The sequence below is a fragment of the Corella eumyota genome, chromosome 2 (assembly GCF_963082875.1).
Source record: "Corella eumyota chromosome 2, kaCorEumy4.1, whole genome shotgun sequence".
In the NCBI taxonomy this organism is placed as follows: domain Eukaryota; kingdom Metazoa; phylum Chordata; class Ascidiacea; order Phlebobranchia; family Corellidae; genus Corella; species Corella eumyota.
Window position 1 is genome coordinate 11,703,560 of NC_137491.1, and position 21,116 is coordinate 11,724,675.

General features: G+C 26.9%; 3 protein-coding genes across 4 annotated transcripts; all 3 read left to right on the forward strand.

Annotated features, from left to right (window-relative positions):
* Nucleotides 1-401: 401 nt before the first annotated feature.
* Nucleotides 402-10,160, forward strand: LOC145742744 (V-type proton ATPase 116 kDa subunit a 1-like). The gene is made up of 22 exons (XM_082560534.1): nt 402-578; nt 709-787; nt 856-953; nt 1,112-1,240; nt 2,048-2,142; nt 3,338-3,464; nt 3,635-3,717; nt 4,487-4,580; nt 4,867-4,944; nt 5,284-5,418; nt 5,502-5,652; nt 6,052-6,191; nt 6,316-6,461; nt 6,616-6,739; nt 6,953-7,071; nt 7,183-7,312; nt 7,528-7,710; nt 8,340-8,393; nt 8,873-9,007; nt 9,145-9,262; nt 9,337-9,427; nt 9,546-10,160. Exons 1-22 carry the CDS (start codon nt 462-464, stop codon nt 9,718-9,720), a joined length of 2,601 nt encoding a protein of 866 aa, XP_082416660.1. The 5' UTR covers nt 402-461; the 3' UTR covers nt 9,721-10,160.
* A 1,182-nt stretch (nt 10,161-11,342) lies between these two features.
* Nucleotides 11,343-15,180, forward strand: LOC145742748 (ras-related protein ORAB-1). Its single transcript, XM_082560537.1, has 7 exons — nt 11,343-11,485; nt 11,584-11,656; nt 11,854-11,949; nt 12,358-12,453; nt 12,798-12,929; nt 13,100-13,232; nt 13,562-15,180. Exons 1-7 carry the CDS (start codon nt 11,472-11,474, stop codon nt 13,624-13,626), a joined length of 609 nt encoding a protein of 202 aa, XP_082416663.1. The 5' UTR covers nt 11,343-11,471; the 3' UTR covers nt 13,627-15,180.
* Nucleotides 15,181-15,843: 663 nt separating this feature from the next.
* LOC145741721 (ubiquinone biosynthesis monooxygenase COQ6, mitochondrial-like) lies at nt 15,844-19,578 on the forward strand. Of its 2 annotated transcripts, none has more exons than XM_082559360.1 (10): nt 15,844-16,101; nt 16,447-16,643; nt 16,901-17,170; nt 17,337-17,487; nt 17,777-17,904; nt 18,125-18,203; nt 18,340-18,478; nt 18,737-18,837; nt 18,950-19,116; nt 19,344-19,578. In XM_082559360.1, the coding sequence occupies exons 1-10, from the start codon at nt 15,942-15,944 to the stop codon at nt 19,371-19,373; spliced, it is 1,422 nt and encodes a 473-aa protein (XP_082415486.1). In that variant the 5' UTR covers nt 15,844-15,941; the 3' UTR covers nt 19,374-19,578. The 2 variants fall into 2 exon arrangements, with proteins under 2 accessions (XP_082415486.1, XP_082415487.1); XM_082559361.1 differs by having other exon boundaries at nt 19,022-19,116.
* The last annotated feature ends 1,538 nt before the right edge of the window (nt 19,579-21,116 follow it).

The window sequence follows — 21,116 nt, forward strand, 5'->3', positions numbered from 1 at the left end:
AAATTAATATGCAATTTTTTTTGAAGGTTTTAAAATTAGCAATCGGTATGTTATGTATGTTATCTAGTTAGTCTTCAGGGCATGTAGTTCGTCAGATCCTGACGTATATTTTTCCGGCTGTGCTGTTCTTTGTTATTTTTCGTAAACTTTTGGCTGTGGCAATAACCAATCAGCGTCGTAAAAGCGGAACCCATAATTGTACTTACAAAATTGTAGTTATTAAACATCACGCAGAGTCTACTTTTAAGCCCCTAACCTAACTGTTTAACCCTTTAACTGTTTAAACTGTTAAATACACTGTTATAACCGTCTGATTTTACTGTTTTACTTGTAATTCTAAAGCAGATGAATGCAACTTCAATTGCCAAAAATAATCTAATTATTTTTGTTTTTTAGTTCTATAGATAAAATAAAAAAACAAATTAATTAAACAAGTTAGTTGTTTAAATAGAGTTTTAAAAATGGGGCACTTGTTTCGAAGTGAGGAAATGTGCCTGGCACAACTTTACTTGCAAAGTGAAGCTGCTTTTTTATGTGTTAGTGAACTTGGAGAGCTGGGATTGGTCCAATTTCGTGATGTACGTTAAAATTTTATAATTTATATTTTAAATTTTAAGATATAATAAATATTGCTGTTTTGATTGGAGATTATGTTATTTATTAAAAAAGGTAAAGTTGTATGTTTAATAATACTTTATTTATGTTTAGCTTAATCCAGATGTCAATGCCTTTCAAAGAAAGTTTGTAAATGAAGTTCGAAGATGTGATGAAATGGAAAGAAAACTACGTAAGACCCTTTAAGTTTTTTTTTTTAATTAAAATTAGGAAAAATGTTCTAATTTTTTTTGGTTATAGGGTTTTTGGAGCGTGAGTTGCATAAAGATAACATTCCAATTGATGATAATGGTGAAAATCCTTTAGCTCCTCAACCTCGAGAAATGATCGATTTAGAGGTAAAAAAAGGATTCTACTTTAAACATTTTAAATTTTAATCTATTTTTTTATGCCTGATGTTTATATTTAGATTATAATTTAAACTGTTGAAGTAAAATTGGCATATTATACTTAGTTTACATTTTGTGCAAATATATATATATAAAATATTTTTTAGGCTAAATTTGAGAAACTTGAGCAAGATATGAAGGAGGTGAACACCAACCAAGAAGCACTTAAGCGTAACTTTCTTGAGCTTAATGAGCTCAAACATATTTTACGGAAAACACAAAACTTTTTTGAAGAGGTAAGTTTGTTTTTACAATGCTTATTGTGTTTGCCAAGCAGCTGCCCAAACATATTTATATTTATTTTATGGTATTTTAAAATGAGTTGTGCCTATCTAAATAATTTCTTGCAAAAGCAATCACTGCAAAAAAGTGTGTAGTTATTCACTTAGTTTAAAATTCTCTAATTATTTCTTTATTTTAATAATAGTTGGCACGATTTTGTATACTCACTTGGTGCTGTTCTCTGTTTTTATTCATTTAAAGAACTAAACTAAATAAAGTCAAGGTGGTTAAATGTTTTTTGTTTGGTGTTGCTTGTATTTCTCTGTTTTCTGTCCATATCACATAAAAAATGAGAGTGTTATTTAGAAAGCAGGCTATAAATTGAGTAGTTATTAGTCAAGTTAAAAATTGATTCAAAGTTTGTTTTCCGTTTTTATTTTAAAACTAACAGTTTTTACTCTTTTGTTGAATGTAATTAAATATATTTTTAATTACTAAAATTTTTTTCTCTTTGCTTTTTAGTAGATTTTAATTTGTATTTACATTCTTTTTATTTTAGGTTGCGCTTTCTGTTCTTTTTAAGCTTAAATGATTGGCAAACTATTTTTGATAAATTTATCTTAAAAAATTGTTTTAGTCATCTTTTAAATTAAAAAAATTTAATTTTTTTGTTATGTTTTATTAATTTAATAAATTGCTACTAAACATTTAAATCACTAACCCAACAGAAAAAGATTGTAGAGGCACTGTAGTTTTTTCTATTCTTTATATATATATATTTTTATAAATGTTAACATATTTGTGACTGGGTTGGTGTGTAGGCAATCATGTTTGAGCAAGAGGAAACACTTTTGGGTGATGACGAGCAACCTCTTATTATCAATGAAGCACCCAGGGGTCCACATACTAAACTAGGGTGAGTTAATTGGGGTATAAACACCCCCACCTTAATTATGAGTTATGTTAATGGAACAGGCAAACAATTAAAATAACTTACATTGCAAGGGTTTCAGTATTGCCTAAGGTAAGTATAGGACACTTTTTCCTAATACTATATATTTAGTACCCTTAGTACTTAGCTTGTGTCTTTTTAAAAAATTTAAGGGTATACCTTAAATTGCAGTCTTTTGCAAGGTTTAATATTAGAAGTAAAAAGATGAGTAAGTTTTTTTTAGCATAGGTTGGTTTATTTCAAAGATTAGACATTATTGGAATTCGAAAATTAGCTTGTTATGTTTGTTTGTGTATATGTGCATTGTGAACATATGATTTTTCTTGTGTGTCTTTTCTGAATTGCATGTAAAGTCGATGTTGTATGCTCTTATTAGTGGCATTTTAGAGTATCTAGTATCTATAAAATCAATATCAATCAATAACTACTACAGACTTCAAAACACAATTTGCACTTTGAGATTTTTTTTTATTAAAGTGCACCTAATCAATATAATCACTAACGATTTTGATTTGCATAATACTTTCGCAATTAATATTTGATTTAGCAAACTAATATAAAAAGCGATTTACCGGTGATTAATTTATTTGTGTTTTAATTTTTCTCTTTTTGATGCCATCATTTTTAAATTTAAAAACATTTGATACATGATTAAATTCTTATCGACAACCACAGATGGATAATTACGATGCGTACGAAGCCGAAACTACCCAAGATCTTCAGCCCCAGTCGCTTAAACTTGGGTAAGCGCACTTTAGATTATAAATTAATCCTGTACTTGTGTGACTGTCTTTATAATGTAACTCTGGCAGTAAACTGATAAAAATTTGTATGCAGGAATGAATTACAATCACTAATTTTTTTCTAAATTGAATTACCCTTAAAGCTGTTGTATGAATGATTAAATGTGAGATTTGTAAATAAATGAGTTAGTTTTTGCATATAAAAAAGTTAGATGCAGTAAAGCTTATTGAAATGCGTAAGGTATTTTAAGGTAAGTAGTTAATGATATTTTAAATATTTTTATTTTGGTAAATTCAACATTTAAATTTAGTGTATAAATTTAAGCAGCGTAAGTATTTTTAATTTTTTTATCCTGTTTTTTGTAAATCATAATTTTTTAAAACATATTTTAAACTGAAAATATGTAAACTTGCAGATTTGTTGCTGGTGTGATTGTCAGAGAAAAAGTTCCAGCATTCGAAAGAGTTTTGTGGCGAGCTTGCCGCGGAAACGTTTTTCTTCGTTATGTTGAGATTGAAACACCCTTCGAAGATCCCCACACTGTAAATATTAACACCTATCATAAAGTTGTAAAAATTAAACTTTACCAATTTTCAAGGGTTTTGTTATTTAGCTTCAATACAAAAATAAAGGATTAGGCATTAGGTTAATAAAAAGAGTGATGTTTTAGTCTTCACACGTCCAAAAAATTAACAAAATTTCATTTGATTAGGGAGACCTGGTAAACAAGTGTGTCTTTATCATTTTTTTCCAAGGAGAACAGCTTAAAAACAGAGTCAAGAAAATATGCGAAGGGTAATTAATTATTTTAGTTCATTTCTAAACAAATAATTAAACCTTTTCAAATTAAAAAAAAAATTGTTTCGAAATTTTAATAAAAAAATTTTTGTATGTAACTAATGTGTGTTGTAAAAATGTTACAATGGTGATATTAGATTCCAGGCTACACTGTATAGTTGCCCTGAAACTAGCCAGGCTCGTATCTCGCATTCAGAAATGGTCAATTTGCGCTTGGAAGATCTGCAAGCGGTAATTTTTACTGCTTGATCTAAAGTCTTATTTTAATTTGTGTTGAAATGCACATTCTGCTTCGAGCTTGTCATTTTGATAGAAATATTCAAAGTGTTTTAGTTTTTTTTTTACATTTTGGAAAATGGTGACTAAAAAATTTAATTAAATTTAATCTTGATCAAATTTTTTAAAAATTGGATAATTAATTTTGATTTTTTAATAAACATCTAAGGCTTTTAAATTGCACTTTTTTGAATTGAATTGAGTTTTATCATTAACCCTATGTTAAACTGTGTCAGTGGATTTCTAAAGTTTTTTGTGTATAGTAGTTCAGTTCCTAAATATTAATTCGTGGTTTGTTTTATTTAAATTTTAAAATTTAAAATTTTAAGGTGATCTTTTTTAATTATTGTTTGTTAATTGGTCATTTGGTTGAAAAACACTAAATTTACTTTCATTTTACAGGCGCAAATTGACCCTTACCGAATAAATAATTTTTGTTTCATTTTTTTAATGTCCTGATATTTTGATTCTGGTATATTGTTGTTGTTAGGTTTCATGCCACGTTGTACCCTTGCCCCGAAACACCCCAAGAACGCCGTGAGATCGCAATCGGAGTAATGACCCGAATCGAAGATCTCCAAACTGTAATTTATCATTTTTTATGGTGTCGCTAAAATTAAATGCCATTTTGTTTTGTAAGGGTAGTTTGTTATTGATCAATTTTTATAAATTGATTTTTGACGTTAATCATGAAATCCACTGACATTTTGTACTAATTTGCATGAACAATACACAATATTTTGTTATATATTACATCATTTTGTCTTATGAAATTAAAAAAAAATGATTTTATTGCTTTTTATTTTTGCATGCTCCTTTTTAAAAGACAAAAAGCATGATTATATGTTTTAAAATAATTATTTTTTTTAGGTTTTAAATCAAACAGATGATCACAGAAGATTGGTTTTGTCCCAAGTTGCATTAAACATTAGGGTTTGGCTTATAAAGGTATATAAAAGTTTAATATCAATAAAAAGCCTTATGTTCTTATATTATATTATTTATTGTATTATATCAGCATATTAACTTTAGGAAGCGAATATTTTGTGACACATTTTTAGCATATGGCTGTTTCCTGTGATATAATCACTTTACGTTGAATATAATATATAACTTTAAAAATATTTTGGAATCAATAAAAAAAAAATCAATAAAAAAAAATATTAGAATCAATAAAAAAAAATATTAACATTGTTTTGACTTATAATAATTTTAAAATACAATTTAAGTTTATTTTTATTAAATCCTAATAATTTTTTTAATAACATACTGCCTTACATATTATAGGTCAGAAAAATTAAATCAATCTATCACACCCTGAACATGTTTAATGTTAATATGGCAGAGAAGTGCTTAATAGCAGAATGTTGGTGCCCAGTTATGGACATTGACAAAATTCAACTTGCTCTAAGAAGAGGAACTGTAAGTCATATTTAAAGTTCTTGGTAATATGACTTTAAAACAAAAAAATTAAATTTGATTATTAATTACAATAAATTTTCCAGGAAATGAGTGGATCTTCAGTTCCATCCATCATGCAGAGAATGAGAACAGATCGAGATCCACCAACTTACAATCGAACCGACATGTTTACTTCAGCTTTCCAGGGAATTGTTGATGCTTTTGGTGTGGCTGATTATAGAGAGGTTAACCCAGGTATGAAGCAAATTGACATATATGTATAAACATGGGCGTCGATCCAAAAATTTTTTTTACTAATGTTAGGGGTGCCAAAAAAAGTAACGTATTTTCTAAAAAAAAAACGTTTTAAAGTGCTCTTAATTGGTTTAGCTTTTCTAAAATAGACTCTAAATAGTCTTAATCTTAATGTTCGCAACGATAGCAGACCACGTTGGTTTTTAACCAACGGAAGTACAATTATTACGTAAGATAAGGCACCAGACAATCGTTATTTGTTTTGCAATAATTCCAGTTTTTGATAAAATTAAAAGTGGGGGTGCATGCACCCCCAGGATCGACGCCAGTGTGTATAAACTAGGCAACCAATTTTGGTAGGATTATGGAATTTAAATAAATTGTGTAATTAATTTTTAGCTCCCTTTACCATTATCACATTTCCCTTCTTGTTTGGAGTAATGTTTGGTGATTTGGGACATGGTTTTCTTATGTTTCTTGCTGCATTGTACATGGTTGTTAAACAAAAACAATTTATCACCCAAAAATCTGAAAACGAGGTAAGATTTACCAAGTCTATTTAAATTTTTTTTTGTTTTTTTGTGCATTGATACGATTGACTTGCAACCAAAAACCACATAAAATTTGTTTAAAATTAATACTAAAACATTCTGTTTTTTGTAGATCTGGGAAATTATGTTTGGTGGGCGTTACATCATTCTTTTAATGGGGTTGTTCTCTATGTACAGTGGTTTTCTATACAATGAATGTTTTTCAAGGTCTCTGAATGTTTTCGGATCGGCATGGAATGTATCAGCTATGAATTATTCGTAAGTTTTTTAATTTGTTAAATATTTCTTATTAATTAGTGTTTCTTAATGTAAAATTAAAATATTTAAATTTAAGGTATCATGTTTGTTGTAGTGCATTACGTTTTTTTAAAGTAAGAGTTTTATTATCTAAATAAATGTTTCTGTATATCAGGGATGAAGTGTTAAAAACCACACCAGTACTTCAGTTGGATCCTGCACAACCAGGTGTTTTTGCTGGCACACCAGAACTCTATCCTGAGGGCACTGGAGCACCTTATGCATATGGATTCGATCCAGTAATAAATTTAAATTATTTTTTTTAAAGTTAAATTTATTTTAAAAGCGACCTGTAGATGTAAGCTAAATGTTCATTTTTACTTTTGTTAGATAGCTTTTATTATTATATTGTTCCTTAATGTAGGTTTATTGTAAACCAATAAGTTAAATAACCTGATCGTTAACTATTTTATTTTTTTTAATCATAAGTAAAACTTTCTTTTTTTAAACAGATTTGGCAGTCAGCTTTGAATAAAATCACATTTGGAAACAGTTATAAAATGAAAACCGCTGTCATTCTTGGTTTTTCTCAGATGATTTTCGGTCTATCTCTTGCTCTATGCAACTTATTGTAAGTCTTATTATAAAACAACAACACAATTTTTGGGCAGAAAAAGTTTATTTTATTACATTTGTTTATATTATGCTTCATGAATTAAAAATGTTTTTTTTTTGTTTTTAGGTATTTTAAGAACTACTTGTCCCTGTTTACTGAATGGCTCCCCCGTATGCTGTTCATCTGGTGTATTATTGGATATTTATGCATTATTATTTTGTATAAATGGGCTGTTTGGAAAGCCAGTGAATCTCATGTAAGTATCGCAAATAAAATATGTTACCTATTTTGTGTAAAAAAATAAGATAGAAACTAATTTGAAATTATCTATTTTTGGTTATAATTGTTTAAAGATATTTTGCAATATTAAGAATTATTTTATTTTGCAATATTAAGAATTATAATTTTCAACATGGTACGCAACTTAAGGCTTACAAATATTAAGTTTAAATTTAAATTTTGTAACTTCAGAGTGCACCAAGTTTGCTGATTGGTCTGATTGACATGTTTATGTTTTCTGGTACACCAACTCTATATTCTGGACAAGGGGCGGTTCAAAAAGTTGTTGTCATTCTTGCTGTTATTTGTGTACCATGGATGTTGCTAGCTAAACCATATATTCTTTACCGAAGAAACAAAATGAAAACGCAATCGGTAAGTTGCATTTTTTGTGTTGTTTGCTAACCTAAATTACTATAAATCTACTAATCTTAATTTTATTGTGAATATTAAACCGGTGTTTTTTCATTGCTTATCAAGCATTTTTAAAACATTTTAAAACAAGATTTTTCAAACATGCTTTCACCTAATGCTTAAACCATATGTGTTTGCACCCAGCTAAATCATTTTTTTCACTGTAAACATGTTAAAATAATCAGAATAATAAAAGAATTCCTTAAATTGCGGGGTGAACTTAAGTGTAATAACCTTATTACATAGGTATGGGTTTAAAGGTAAAAATGTCGTACAGTCTCAAGTTCACTTTAATTATTTAAAAAAGGCAAAAAACGTAATTCACATTTTATGCCTTATTTTTTTTATTTGTATATAAATTGTTTGTTGAAAGGTAATTTTATTTTTATTAAAATGTGTTGAATGTTAAAGCTAACACTTTAGTTGTTATGCATTGTTGTGTTTTGTGACTTGCCGATTTTTTTATGGTTAGCAAATCAAGTTTACCTCTTTATTTCTATAATTTGCTCTGAAATTTCAATATTTTTAAGTACTGGCTATCTCAGTTTAGTGTTAAAATGTAATCATAAAAATTGTGTAATGTTGTCCAGAGTTATGTGGTTCATGTAGACCCCGTGATCAACCCCGGTGGCTCATTACACGCGGTATGTTTTTTCAGGATTGCATGTTTTAGTGGTGTCGGGTCATTATTGGTTCACTTATTTTTTTAAAACTTTATTTAGTTTTATCATTTATCTGTTCCCAGCAGTGTTTATCACGTTTTTTTTAAACTAAAAGATTAATTTTTAGTTTTCAAACACAACACTAAAAATTTATTTTCATTATTTTTTACAAAATTGGTTCTTTTTGGTTGGTGGGTTTTAATGTTTTACACAAAACTATTTGAGTTTAACCAATAAATACATAGCATCATAAGGTTATGATGTTGCAAATATTAGTTGTTATAAATAAATGCTTTTTAATTTTGGTATCCCTAATTATGCTTTTTTGCATGTTTTTTTTTATTTATGCTGCTTTACTAACATAACAATCTCAAAATTAAAATAATAATTTATTAAGTAGGCTACATATAATTTTTCGTTTAGTGTTTTTTAAAAAAAATACTATTTATATTAATTTTCAGGGAAGATCATCTTATGGAGGAGCTTTGGTTCCAACTGAGGACTCGGATGATGTCTCGATCCTTCATCATGACCAACTAGCTTCCACTTATGGAGATACTGAAATGGGCCAAGTTAAACCTGAAAAAGAAGAAGAGGTAAACATTATATTGACATTTGCTAAATACCTAATTTAAATCAGTTAATTTTTTTTTTTAGATTTGATAACTAGTATACACTTTTCTTACATTGAGTCATTGCTTAATACCTTTTTTTTATTTTAACATTTTTTTAGTTTATCCTCAGTGAAGTAATGATCAACCAGGTTATCCACACCATTGAGTTTTGTCTTAACTGTATATCCCACACTGCATCCTACCTTCGACTATGGGCTCTCAGTCTTGCCCATTCTGGTAAGTCTTGTTTTAAAAGATTAGGTTTTATTTATACTCAGCTGTATATGTAATGCTTGACTTTTGCTTTACAGAATTGTCTGAAGTGTTATGGACGATGGTAATGCACATTGGTCTTGCTCAGAAAGGAATTGTTGGTGCCATTATGACATTTGTTATTTTCTGGTAAGTTTATTTTCAATAATCATAGTAAAAGAGATGCTTTTATACTTTCATGTTCTAGTTGTAGATTTAGGTATGTAAAAAGAACAAACTTTATTGTAAATCATGTTAATTTTTTTAGGGCATTTGCTACTTTGACCATTGGTATATTGTTGGTTATGGAAGGTTTGTCAGCATTTTTGCATGCTCTTCGTTTGCACTGGGTTGAGTTCCAATCCAAATTTTATGGAGGCCAAGGCTACATGTTTCTTCCTTTTTCATTCAGTTCCATAATCGAGGGAAAAGTTGAAGAGTAAAAAGTTTAAATTGTAAACAGAACCACTGTTCAATATTGTAATTGCATGTGATGTTTGTAAATATATTAAAATAAAAAAATCTATAAATACATTTGTAATTGATTTTTTAAGTTATTAATTGCAAATCCAAAAAAAAACAAAAGTTTAAATTGTAAGCAGGATCACTGTTCAATATTGTAATTGTGTGTGATGTTTGTATACATATTAAAATGAAAAAAATCTATAAAAACCTTTGTAATTGATTTTTTAAGTTATTAATCGCAAATAAAAAAAAAACAAAAACATAAGTTTATGCTGTTTGTGAATGTTTGTGCAATAAATTACTTAAATTAAATAGTAAAACTGTATAAAAACCTTATATATTACTATAATGTGTTTATGTTCCTTCTATGGTGCTAATTAAACAAGATTTAACTTATCTAGTGAAATTATGTGTATACTTATTATTATCAACATATCAATAAATATATAATTGTACATACAAAGTCGTATTTGTTTACTTCAGTATTTAATTTAGATACATGTGTGATTTCGTAATACTACTATTTAGTTTTAAAGTGCAAAGAGCTTAGCCATCGCTTTTTTTTTATTTTACATACAAAAAAGACAATATAATTAATTAACAAAATAAGTACAATATATTACAAACTTTAGTGGCCCACATTTTAAGTAAAAAAACTATTCGATTTATTATTCGGTATTTAAATGAAACAAGTTCTTATCTATTGTTGTTTATAATCTAAACTATGTAAATTTTTTTACACTACGAAAATTTATTACACAATTAAAAAAAAGAAATGGTAAAACGAAATTTAAGTGCCTTTTTTAAAAAAGTTGTTAAACAATGCCTTTTTTCTACAGTTTTTCATAGATTACATTTTTATTGTTGGGACGAGATGTATTTAAAATATGTTTTAATTTTCTGCTTGTTTATATTTTCCTAAAATGTTTTTTATTTACAAAAGTTGTGCAATTCAACTGCAAAATAGAAAGATCGATACGACTGCTACGAGGCTTTTTTAAGCTGTCACATGACCAGTCTACAAGCAAATCATGCCACGTCTTTTCAGTGACGTCAGAAAGTAAACTGCTGATAATGATGATATCATCCTTTGTGACAGCCTAACCCAGTTTGTTTTAAATAATTTTTTTTGAATTTTAGTTTTGTCGCAACTTTAAGTAAATATTGTTTTGAAGAATCTTGCTACTTAAAAAGCCAGATGTTGAAAAATGATACAACATAGTGTTTGACGCGAGCAGTGTTCGTTGTTTAGGCTAGTCAATTTAGAAGTTTTTCCCGTTTCGTTGAGTTACTCATACTTTCAGTTTTCCATCGATTTACTGCTATCTTTTTGGGATAGTCACGCGAAAAACAACTTTATTTAAAAGGCAGGCATTTTATCTTAGTTCTAATTTGATTTTACTTTGATTTGAAAGTTACTTGGCATAGGTAAATAGAACTAAACCCTGCCTGTACAAAGACGAGAACGATTGTGTGTAAAATAATGACTGACGGTTTGAAAAGTCAAAATAAGATAATATTAAATGTGTCTTGAAAGAAATGATTTAACTGTAAACTTGTAATATTTTATAATATATATTAAACTTAAAAAGTTATTTTGTTTTTAGCATCGCAATAAACACGAACTTTAATTTTGCTTAAATTTTAAATTAGATATAATTGTACTTAAAAAACAAGCTTCTCATTCGGGATATAAGTTTTACACAAAAAAGATAAGTGTGATACGACAATGAATCCTGAATAGTAAGTTATATTATTTTTAATTTGTACACTGCAGTATAACTTCTTTACAAAAACTTAAACATTTTTATTCAAATTTAACCAATCCTTATTATTTTTAGTGATTACCTCTTTAAATTGTTGTTAATCGGAGATTCTGGTGTTGGAAAATCTTGTTTATTATTGCGATTTGCTGTAAGTACTCCTCATAAATGTTTTTGTTAGTGTTTTTTAATTTATTAAAACAATTTTAATATAAATATATATATCTTATAAATTAAAGAGATTTGGCTTTTTTTATAAAACATTGTGATACTTACTGTTAACAGTGTGTAAAAAGTTAAATGATAATGAAAAATCCCAAATTACACTTTGTAAAACTTAACTTTTAGGACGATACATACACCGAAAGTTACATTAGTACAATTGGAGTAGATTTTAAAATAAGAACAATTGAATTAGAGGGAAAAACAATTAAACTTCAAATTGTAAGTATTTCACATCACAAAATTATCATGTAATCTTATGTATAATTGTAACAAACGGTTATTTTGTATAATATAAGTGAAAAAGTAGTTCAGATTTAGGAGATAAGTTATCCCATAAATAAAATATGGTTCGAAATCGTTTGATCATTTTAAAAACATGAATCCGAATTAATAAATGTTATATTAGTGTTATTTCACAACATATATTATTATGTGGTATTTGGAAAGTATTATCGCCTTTTTATCGAAGCACATTATCCAATGTAATATGGCATATTCCTTCAAACTAATGCCAAAAGACATACGTTAAATATATATACAATCTTTCTTATGTTATAAGACGATCAATATATATTTTTTCATGTTAAAATATAAATTAACAATTTGTATATTTATACTTATCTGTAGTGGGACACAGCAGGACAAGAGCGCTTTAGAACAATAACTTCAAGTTATTATCGTGGTGCACATGGAATAATTGTTGTTTATGATGTTACTGATCAAGTAAGACAATTTTTTGCTGTGTTTTTTTTTCCAAATTTAAATGTTGACATTGAAAGGCGAGACAAATGAAAATAGATTGGTTCTAGTTCTAGTTTTACTCTGTTTTTAATCCTTGGACTTTGATCCAATAGTATGTATGGTTAAAGTGTCAACACATTTTACTTGATAATTAACTGCATAACCATAGGTTTTTTAACCATTTATGTTCTATATAACATTTAAGGAAATTGCAAGTATTGGGTATTGATAAAAATGGTAAATTTAACAAACAAGTAGACCAAGCATACTCAATGGAAATTTATTAAAGCTCTTCTAATAACAAACTATTTAACTTAATTGTATAGGAATCCTTTAATAACGTTAAACAATGGCTTCAAGAAATCGATAGATATGCAAGTGAAAATGTGAATAAACTATTAGTTGGTAATAAATGTGATCTTACCACCAAAAAAGTTGTAGATTACACAACTGCTAAGGTAAGTTTAGTTTTAAGTTTTTTTAAGTAATAGGAAAGAGATTGTAAATTTTTACAAATTTATGGTGAAACTATATTTTAGCTTATATAAATGTTTTGAATTTTGCAAAAAAAATAAAACCAGTTATTTTTTTACTTAGTGTCATAAGTAGCAAAATCTTTTTTTAACAGGAATATGCTGACACATTAAAAATTCCCTTTCTTGAAACGAGTGCCAAGACTTCAAACAATGTCGAGCAGGCCTTTATGACCATGGCCGCGGAAATTAAAAACCGAATGGGACCTGGTACAGCTGCTACTCCAGGTAAAAAAAAAATTATATATATATACTTTAATATTTGTCTAGATTTAAATAAAATTTAAAAGGAAATTTTAAAATGAATTAAAATTGTTGTGTATAATAAAGAGGTTGACAGCTTGATTTTTTAATGGACACCATGAGAGTAATTATGACCTAAATCATTGTCTTTCATTTATTTTATTGTCTTTTCTTGGAGTATATTAGACATATCCTGTGTATCATCCTTTTTGTTACAAACATATGTTTTTTAGTCCTACTCTACTATATTTTTAAGGATAACATTGTACAAAAATAGCTTGAAAGCATTGTATTAATTTGTTTGTATATTTTAGGCCAACGACCCAATGTGGATATAACCAGTAAACCAGTTGAAGGAAATAAAGGTGGTTGTTGCTAGAAACTTAGTAAATTTGTTGACGGTAATTCTAAATAACTGTCGAAATATGTCACAACAACATGTTACAGTTACCTGGCTTATGATGCAACTAATTTTTAAATGGTCCAAATCTCTAACGCAACAAACTTAAGTAGATTTTATTATGTATTATTCTAATAGGCGATTAAATTTTTAAACAGTCTAATTTCCACTGAGGTTTTGTTCATATTTATTTAATTTTTGTTGCATTTCATTCCTTAAAGTTGTATTTTACATGAATAATATTTATATATTTTCCTTTATAAATTAAGGCCATAATTAAATAAATACGAGGTAATAACCAAGATTTTTTTATGTTTAAATTACTGGTATTACTTTAAAAAGAAATGTAAAATGTTTGCTGCCGTACTTAACTTTATAAATAAGGCAAACCATGATTATGTTAAATATAATATAATAAAAGAACTACTTTCTACTAAATTGCAAATTCCTGTTCTTTTACTAACTAAATTGTACCGGAATCATTAAATTAAAGTTTATTATTTTACGAACCATTATTACTTGTCATTTGTGTACTTTTATCTTAACAATTATTTATAGTTGTAATGCGTAAATTATTTTGCATTTGTTAAAAAATAGTGGTTATACTATTTTGATTTATCACTTTAAAAGAGACATGACGCGCTTAGTCGTAATAGGGGTGTCTCATAACTTATTCGCTTTAGTGTTCATTTTCTTGTAAATATTACAGACAGTTTACTTGTTCAAATTTCTTAAATTGTTGTAATTTACTCGGCCATTATAATTTGTTATTTGGCCAAAGTGAAAGTAATTGTCAGATGTGCTTTTTAACTTTTTTTTTGAGGAAATATATTATTCGTGTGTACTTTTATCTGGAATGTAATGAAAGTTTAACTAAAAGATTGCATTCGAAGTACTTTGAATTAAAATTATCTTAAATTTAGTGTAATATTTGTGTTTTGCTAAAATTATTACAATGTAGGCTATTTTGTTTATTTAAAATAATAAATTAATATAATTTCGACAACCGTAAAAAAAAAATTAGTATCATTTTTTGTTTATTACGATGAATAAAGATTTTAAATGTTTAACTGTTATAGCCACTCTGTTAGAATATATATGTGGTGCTTCGTTTAACTGAAACCTTCATATTATAACTGGCGTTGCAATATACTTTTCGCTTAAAAACTTTTGTTGTATCAAACTTCGTAAAATTTCTTTCAAAATTAAACAATAATTAAGCAGTTCTTCTATTAGCCATTAAGTTTTCATTAAACATTAACAAAAACATTTTATTTATATAGGTTTTTACTATTTTGATTAACTAAATTGACTACTTACGTTTTATTGATTGTATTTAATTTTATTGATTTTTATCACATTTAATATATTTTAGGCAATAACCCAAATCTTTTTCAATGTAAATTGCATTAATGTTTGTATCAACGATGATAATTGACTTATAAACCAATATGAAACAAATGTGAACGCCATTCACCTAAATTGGTGAAAGTTGCGTAATACTGTGCGTAAAATATAAATGTATTATACAAACACATAGAATAATTTTTTATCTATAACTTGACTTGAAGTCGAGTAAATAAAGTTAGTGGAAGTATTTTTTCCAGAAAAATAAAGCAATAATATTGTCTACATTTCTTTAAAATGTATGGTATTTTAAAAATTTACTAGAAGTTTTTCGTAAAAATGTTGTTCTTGGACCAAGGTCTGCAATTGTGGGGTGTTCGGGATCTGTAACGATTGGCCCCCCAAAAAAATAGGGTGGTTGCGGCTCGAGCTAGTAACCTTTTGGTTTGTAGTACAGTACCATAACCGGAATACATACAAACTTGTTTTATAAATTTTAACACCTTAATTAAATGGGCGGTAATAAACCTCTGGACAATATTAATCCCCAGCAAACTAAACTTTCTCAAAAAAACACGTTGTTATCAATGCACGTATTTTTAGGTTTTTAGAAGAACTGTCTTTACTTGTGAATAAATTTTAAAATATATGTTTTTTATTTATAAATTTTTAATTTGTTTATAATTTACACTATTTTAATATAAATTTACATTGTGTAATGTAAAATCTATAATTTAAAAAAGAGGAATTACTATATAATATATATTTTATTTCTATAATGGTTGTTTATTTAGGGACTTTCCCGTACATTTGGTGTTGCACGAAAACAAACAAAAGTTAATCAGCAAATGTAACTTTCGTGTATTTATTTATTCTAAACTGTACAACTAATAACAAACTGCTTTAACGAGCTTATTTAAAGTTGTAACAACTAATTATAAAAAAAAATGATTTTCGCAAAAGGAATTTCCATGAAGTGTTTTTCCTTTCCAAGTTATTTCGTCCTACAACAAAGATTTTTAAGTTCGACAACGAAGAACGATAATGTTTATGATGTTGTTGTGGCCGGGGGAGGAATGGTTGGAGCAGCAATGGCGTGTGCTCTAGGTATGTTGCATTTTATTTAAACAGTTTTAACAATTAAAAATAAGTGTAGTCTCGTAGTTAGCAGGCACTAGGCAGTAGAGGTGTACTTATCATTATCATTTATCAATATATTAAAAATTTGGGTGTGTGTGCAAAAGTATCTTTTTTTTAGTTATTTTTTGTATTAATAAATATTAAACCTGGTTTCTTTATATGCTGCACAATTTTTATTTGCTTATTGGTTATAAAAAAAGTTGCATGTTGAGGGTTTAATGTTGGTCCCTGAAGTTGTTAAATTTTGAGTTTTCTGTTTATGTGCAATCCTGGATTTATTTATCAAAACTTAGTTTTATTTGAATTTTTAAGGCAACAGCTCTTATATGGAAGGAAAGAAATTGCTACTTTTAGATGCCGGGCCTCAAAAGTCCACATCCATACTTGATAAACCACCTGAAATTTACAGTAACAGAGTCTGTGCTATTTCACCTGGAAATGTCGAGTTTTTGAAAAGGTTAAAAATTTGGGACAGGATTCCAAGGCATGCACCGGTAAAAAAAATGCAGGTCAGTTTTAATTATTTTATAAATTTAAAATTATACATTTATTGACTTATTTAAATTTAAAATTATTAATTTATTGAAATATGATTTGTTCAAGGACTTTTTTTTATTAATTCTGTTTTATTTGTTTAATATAAAATTGTATGTATATAATATATATATATATATATATATATATATATATTTTTTTTTTAAAAACATAACCCAAAATTTGATTTAACTGTTAATCTTGTTGTTAAAATGTTTTTTATTCAATTTAGATATGGGATGCATGCTCAGATGCACTACTTGCGTTTACTGACAACGATATGAGCGAAGATCTCTGTTACATTACTGAGAATGAAATGATTGTCAGTAGCCTTATGGAACAGTTGACAACAAAACTTAGCGACAAAGTTGAAGTTTTGTTTAACAAAAAAATAACTGATTGTGTTTTGCCAAGAAATTATGGGCTGGAAGATGCACGCTCTTCAATAATTTTGTCTTCTCTGGTGTTGGAAGATAAATCTGTTATTAAAACAAAGTTATTGGTAATTTAATATGTTTTATTGAACAATTTAATTATGGCTATTGCTTAAAACATGTTTTTTTTTTTTAATGTTGACGTATTTTCACATTGTAAAGTTAGTCAAAATTTTTGGAACTTAACTTAAAAAATTAAATAAAATAATAAAATTAATTTTTTCTAATTTAAAGATTGGAGCTGATGGATTTAATTCAATGATTGCAAAAAATGCAAATATTAAAAAAATATCCTGGAACTATAATCAAAGTGCAGTAGTTGCAACTTTAAAATTACAAGAAGATACTGAAAATGTGGTAGCTTGGCAAAGATTTCTTCCTACAGGTTTATTACTATTCTATTAAAAAAAATTATTAAAAGGCTGGCCTAGGGCCTTGGTTTTCAACACTTTTACACGGACTCACTCAATCCCTTATAATGTTGTTTTAATAAATCTTATATAACTACTCTTATATAACTAAAATATAACTACTTTTTTATATAAGGGCTTGTGTTTTGTATTTTTTTACACAAAAAAAGATGTTTTGTATGGTAGGCCTCCTTTCTACTTATTACACAAATTCACAAAGTTATTGACCGATTGTTTTTAATTTTTTTTCTTTTTTCATTTCAGGCCCGATTGCGATTCTTCCTTTAGATAAATCAACAAGTTCTTTGGTGTGGAGCACAAGTCATGACCATGCCTTAACCGTAACACAAATGAATCCAGATCAGTTTGTAAATGAAATCAACAATGCTATGGTAAAAATATTGTGCATTGCTCCTGACAAAAAAATACATATGATATTTACTAAATTTAAAAATCAACGTAAAAATAGCTTTATACTTTTTGTAGTTTGGATTTCATAAAGATAGGATTTTTTTCTTGCCAATAGCATTTTTATTGCTTTATTGCTTTTATTAATTTTGCTAGAATTTTTTTTTGTGATTACAAATAATATTATTTAAATATTTATATTAGTGGGAAGAACATGAAAAATCTGAACTTGTTCAAACTTCTCAAGCTTTTTTTGAAAAAGCCTTCAATATCTTTTCACCTTGTAAGTTTAACATTTATCAGATTAGGTTTGCAAAAAATATGTTAATTTTTAAAAGTAATTAAAATTTAAAATGCATATTTTCATTTGTTTTTACCTAATACTAGTTTTATGCTATAACGACTAATTTTAAATTAAGATCCTATTGAAAATGTAATGCAGTTCCCTCCAAGTATAACATCAATAGAGGGACCCATACAAAAATTTCCACTTGGCTTTGCACATGTAACTGAATACGTTAAACCTAGAATGGCTTTAATTGGAGATGCAATACACAGGTTTATGTTTATTTGGTAAAACAAATTTTTTTATAAATTGTGCTATATTAATGTGTTGTATTGCCAAATAAAGATGATAGTTAGTCATGTTTAATGCTATTTACTTTTAAAAAAATTTATTAACAGCTAAAATAAATTATGATTTTTTGATTTTTGTAACCCTAAATTAAATACAAGTAGATAATATTACCCTTTAATTAATTTATTTTATTTAATAAATTTTATAATTTAGTATCTTGAATAAAACATTATTTTTAGAGTTCATCCATTAGCTGGCCAAGGTGTAAATTTGGGATTTCGAGATGTTGATTGTTTAGCAGCAATTTTAGATCAGACGGTTTATAAAGGAAAAGATATTGGTAATTTAAATTTGTAACATATACTTTTTAAATTACAAAGCAAAATTTACTTTTAAGTTTGATATATGGTCATGTTTTTGTGATAAAATTAAAGTTTTAGTTTTGTTTTAAGGTTCGCTTTCGTCTTTGCTTAAATACGAAAAACAAAGAAAATTTACAAACGCTGACTTTCTTGCAATAACAGATTTTTTAAAACGAATTTATTCCACTGACTCTACGCCGTTGGTTAGCTTAAGAGCACTCGGAATGATGGCATTCAATAATATACCCCCAATTAAGGTAAGTAGGTGATAGAATATAAAAAAAGTAGTGATATTATTAAACTATTGGACTTTTGTTAATATGTTATTTTTAAGTATTTTACTAATATTGTGTTCAATATTATAAATTTTTTTTAGTACTTTAGCAAACCAATATAGTAAATGCTAACAGTATTTATCAAAAATTTTTGTCGTTTCTAAAGTTTGAAAAACATAAATTCTAGTTATTTAAATTATTTTTTTCAGGATTTGTTTATGAAAGAAGCGATTCGATAATCTCTTTATTACAACGTAAGGTAGTGTGTTTGTATATAATGTATATGTAACCAAACTTTAAATAAAATATTAAAGCTTAATAATTAATAAATCACCAAACTTTGCGAAAATATTTAAATTACAAATTAAAGCGTTTAAAAAAATCAAGTTAAAAAAATATTGCTTTTTATGTTAATTATCTCACCAAAAAATCTTTAAATTTAAAAATGTTGGATATATTAGTATTTAATAAACTTATGACAAGTTCACTAAACTTGTATAAAATTTCAAAACCGAAAGTAGTTATTAGATCAAAAGTCAGAAATATATTCCATATCATATTGTAAGGTTATCTGTAATTTTTGGATAATAAGTCGTACTAATATTTTATATTTTATTATTGCGAAAGAGCTTTATTTAACTGTCCACAAACTTGCATCACGAATATTAACATACAGTGCATTTCAAACACATTAAACCGGCAGAACATGTGATAGAGATAAGGGCTACAAAATCTTTCATAAAGTAGCACATCTCGGCAATAGGTGTAAACACGTGACTAAAGTGTAAACACGTGACTAGATATAGATAACAATTTGAACGTGAACAACAAAATGTCGGATTTTATCGACCCTATATCGTTCCCATATAATATCAGACAGAAAATCTTCAAAAAAGAAAATTAAAAAAAATTTGGTAGCACCATTAAAATAACATTTGTCAATTAAACGTATTTCTAAAAGAATTATGAAAAAAATAAATATTTTATTAAATTACGAAAAAAAACTAAACTTTTGATAAATCTTAAAAATTTAAATTAGTGTTTTACTTTGTGTCCGTACTAACATACTCGATAAGAAAAAAATTGGAGAAATCAAGAGTAAAACAAAAAGAGTAGCTTGACTTTGTATAAGTGATTTGCAACTCATTTTACCCCATAAACGTTTAATATTATAAATAATCTAATAAATTTTGATTATTGGTTTACTATTATTAAAAAAAACGTGGTTAAAATTATTTTTTGTTATTATTTTACTTAAGTTCTAATTAGTTTACTAAAAATTAAAGATTACTATTTTGCTTTAAAATTTTAGTTTATGATTTTTAATAATGTTAAAACTGAAAACTAAGTTTAACAATTAATTTTGGTTTAAATATCTTTTCCTACTGAGCAATGCAGTAAGTTTTGCTATTTGTGTTAAGTTTAAATATAATTAAATTATATTGCTTGTTAATTACACCAATTTTAAGTTATTTTCTATGTTTTTGGGCAAATTAAAAATTATTTTTCATGTTATTGTACAATTTTAAGTTATTTTCCATTTAACTGGACAGATTTTAAATTATATTTCATGTTAATTAGACCAATTTTAAGTTTTTTTCCAGGTTTTTAGATTAGTTTTAAATTATATTCCATGTAATTAAACAAATTTTAGGGTATTTTTCAGGTTGTTTGGACAAATTTTAAGTTATTTTTCGGGTTATTGGACAAATTTTAAGTCATTTTTCGGGTTATTGGACAAATTTTAAGTCATTTTTCGGGTTATTGGACAAATTTTATGTTATTTTTCGGGTTATTGGACAAATTTTAAGTTATTTTTCGGGTTATTGGACAAATTTTAAGTTATTTTTCGGGTTATTGGACAAATTTTAAGTCATTTTTCGGGTTATTGGACAAATTTTAAGTTATTTTTCGGGTTATTGGACAAATTTTAAGTCATTTTTCGGGTTATTGGACAAATTTTAAGTTATTTTTCGGGTTAT

Bases quoted from the DNA above. Each gene is read 5' to 3' on its own strand.
- LOC145742744 (XM_082560534.1), top strand. From the start codon at position 462: ATGGGGCACTTGTTTCGAAGTGAGGAAATGTGCCTGGCACAACTTTAC. The intron at 2,143-3,337 runs GTGAGTTAATTG...GTAAACTTGCAG, and splicing joins GGTCCACATACTAAACTAGG to ATTTGTTGCTGGTGTGATTG. The intron at 8,394-8,872 runs GTATGTTTTTTC...ATTAATTTTCAG, and splicing joins CCGGTGGCTCATTACACGCG to GGAAGATCATCTTATGGAGG.
- LOC145742748 (XM_082560537.1), top strand. The intron at 12,454-12,797 runs GTAAGACAATTT...TTAATTGTATAG, and splicing joins TTTATGATGTTACTGATCAA to GAATCCTTTAATAACGTTAA. The intron at 13,233-13,561 runs GTAAAAAAAAAA...TGTATATTTTAG, and splicing joins TGGTACAGCTGCTACTCCAG to GCCAACGACCCAATGTGGAT.
- LOC145741721 (XM_082559360.1), top strand. From the start codon at position 15,942: ATGATTTTCGCAAAAGGAATTTCCATGAAGTGTTTTTCCTTTCCAAGT. The intron at 16,644-16,900 runs GTCAGTTTTAAT...TATTCAATTTAG, and splicing joins CACCGGTAAAAAAAATGCAG to ATATGGGATGCATGCTCAGA. The intron at 19,117-19,343 runs GTAAGTAGGTGA...TATTTTTTTCAG, and splicing joins ATAATATACCCCCAATTAAG to GATTTGTTTATGAAAGAAGC.